The following is a 2,500-nucleotide window of genomic DNA, read 5'->3' as shown; positions in this document are numbered from 1 at the left end:
TCCCCACTGCCATTGAGACAAACACATGCCCTGAGCACATACACCCAATCTGAATCATGTAATGTGGGACTGATACACATCACAGGTACCCGTAATAACTGTGTATAGTAATTCCCGTTTTTGGACTGTGACGTGTTGTTTTGTGGGTGTAAATATCCGTGTGTATGTACATACAGTGATTGCTGTGTTTGGGGGTTTTGACGTGTTGTTTTTTGGGTGACTGTTTCGGGTGTAGGTGTGGCAGTGTGGGGGGAGCATGGAGGTCCTGCCCTGTGCCAGAGTGGCACATATAGAGCGCACCAAGAAACCGTACAACAACGACATCGACTACTACGCCAAGAGGAATGCCCTGAGAGCGGCTGAGGTCTGGATGGACGAGTTTAAGTCCCACGTCTACATGGCCTGGAACATACCCATGAACGTGAGTCTCTCCCAGAAAAGACACAAGCAGACACTGGCAGACACAGGCAGACACAGGCAGACACAGGCAGACGCCGGCAGACACAGGCAGACACAAGCAGACACAGGCAGACGCTGGCAGACACAAGCAAACACAAGCAGACACAGGCAGACACAAGCAGACACAGGCAGACACAAGCAGACACAGGCAGACACAGGCAGACGCCAGCAGACACAGGCAGACACAAGCAGACACAGGCAAATGCAGGCAGACGCTGGCAGACACAGGCAGACACAAGCAGACACAGGCAGACACAAGCAGACACAGGCAGACACAAGCAGACACAGGCAGACGCCGGCAGACACAGGCAGACGCCGGCAGACACAGGCAGACACAAGCAGACACAGGCAGACACAGGCAGACACAGGCAGACACAAGCAGACACAGGCAGACACAGGCATTGTTCTATATCACAAAACGTCTTAGTCGACATCACGTGTAGAACCGTGCTGTTCTCGAATCTGGTTTTACTGAGAAACAGGGCCCTCTGTCACAGATGCCATTTCTAATTGACTCCACCAACACCCCCCACACCCCCAGTGCCCCCTCCCCACCAGGAGATGTCTGTGCTGCATCTTGATTGACAGCAGGGTGCTGGGGACAGCATAGAGATACACAAAATCTGTTCACGCAGATATTGGTGTAATCAGCAGGTCTTGAAATCAGATTTAATTGCTTTGGAATGTCACACAGAAACAGAAGCGAGAGAAAGAAAAAACAATCAGGCCTTGCTAAGCCAGTGCATTTTAAAAAGGTCATAGAAGGCAATGGAAAAGCCCATGGCTAACAGCAGGTCGTCCAGAGTGTAACCTTTTAATATGACGGCTTAATATCTGAGCAGGCATCATTGACAACACAAACACTGACATGAGCTGCCAGTGCTGATAAACTGTGGGCAGATACAGCAGAGAATCAACAGGGACCTACAGTGGACCGCACTGTCTCTCAACCCAGCACCAGACCAGCAGCGATTTGTCCAAATAATACCAGTCTGTCACTGGTTAAACTGGTCATTTAGTCGAGCTGATTGTGAATCCTTGGCCGATCAGGTAGGGTCTCTGAACATCAATAAAAAATAATAATAATTAATGAATAAAAAAAAACCTCACGAAAAACAACCCCCTTCAAATTTGTTCTGAAACTCCAAATGTTCTGTCTCCCATCTGTGTTCTTTGAGGAGCTCCTTTATTTCTTTTCCTCATCTCACTGCAAAAAAAAAAAAAAAGAGAACGGTGCATATGGTCCCTAGATCTGTTCATTGGTCATTTGGTTCCTGTAAATGGTCATTAGTCATCTGGTCATTGGTCATTTGGTTCCTCCATATGATCATTGGTCATTGGTCATCTGCTGCCTGCATTTGGTCATTGGTCATTGGTGATTTGGTTCCCTGTATATGTATGGTTATTGGTCATTTGGTTCATATATATATATATATATATATATATATATATATATATATATATATATATATATATATATATATATATGTGTGTGTGTGTGTGTGTGTGTATGGTCACTGGTCATTTGGTCCCTGTATATGTATGGTTATTGGTCATGTGGTTCCTGTGTTTGATTGTTGGGTGGTGGCTCTCTGTGCAGAGAGGCCTGTCAGGTTAAAGCAGTGCCAGTCACTGGTTCGTTGGCCCGTGAAGGCAACGTCTCTACAAGCTGCTAATTGCTTTTAAATGCAGTGTTCTCGGCGAGCTCTGCCACGCCACGAGACTCCTAATAAACCGCCACCTGTCTGGGGAGAGCGACTCGCTCGCTGAAGCTCTTCTGGTATTAGGCGTATCCCGCAATCCGTCCGGGAAACGGTTCTCCAAATCTGAGCGGAGCAGTGAATGGTTGTAATTAAAGAGCTGATTAGAATTTGCACAGAGCTGTATCGCGTCTAATGAAGGAACAATAAGACTCCCGGATGACTGACGATTCGCTGCTTGGCTCAGACAAACACAGACACTTATTCTGCTGTTCACCTACCTCCTTCTCCTTCTTCTACTCAGTTGTTGGAGAACAAAAAAAGCATATTCTCACATGTTC

At 46.8% G+C, this 2,500-nt stretch overlaps 1 protein-coding gene across 1 annotated transcript in view; it reads left to right on the top strand.

Moving 5' to 3' along the window:
* The window catches only part of galnt9 (polypeptide N-acetylgalactosaminyltransferase 9), a 65,608-nt gene that overhangs the window by 54,934 nt on the left and 8,174 nt on the right, over positions 1-2,500 (top strand). The window contains exon 7 of the mRNA XM_030791622.1: positions 236-421. Within this exon, the coding sequence (XP_030647482.1) occupies positions 236-421 (186 nt within the window). The remainder of the gene's footprint in view (positions 1-235; positions 422-2,500) is intronic.

Source organism: Chanos chanos, chromosome 14 (genome assembly GCF_902362185.1).
Source record: "Chanos chanos chromosome 14, fChaCha1.1, whole genome shotgun sequence".
Classification (NCBI taxonomy): domain Eukaryota; kingdom Metazoa; phylum Chordata; class Actinopteri; order Gonorynchiformes; family Chanidae; genus Chanos; species Chanos chanos.
Note: the sequence above shows the minus strand (reverse complement) of the source record. Positions and strands in the feature narration are given on the sequence as shown.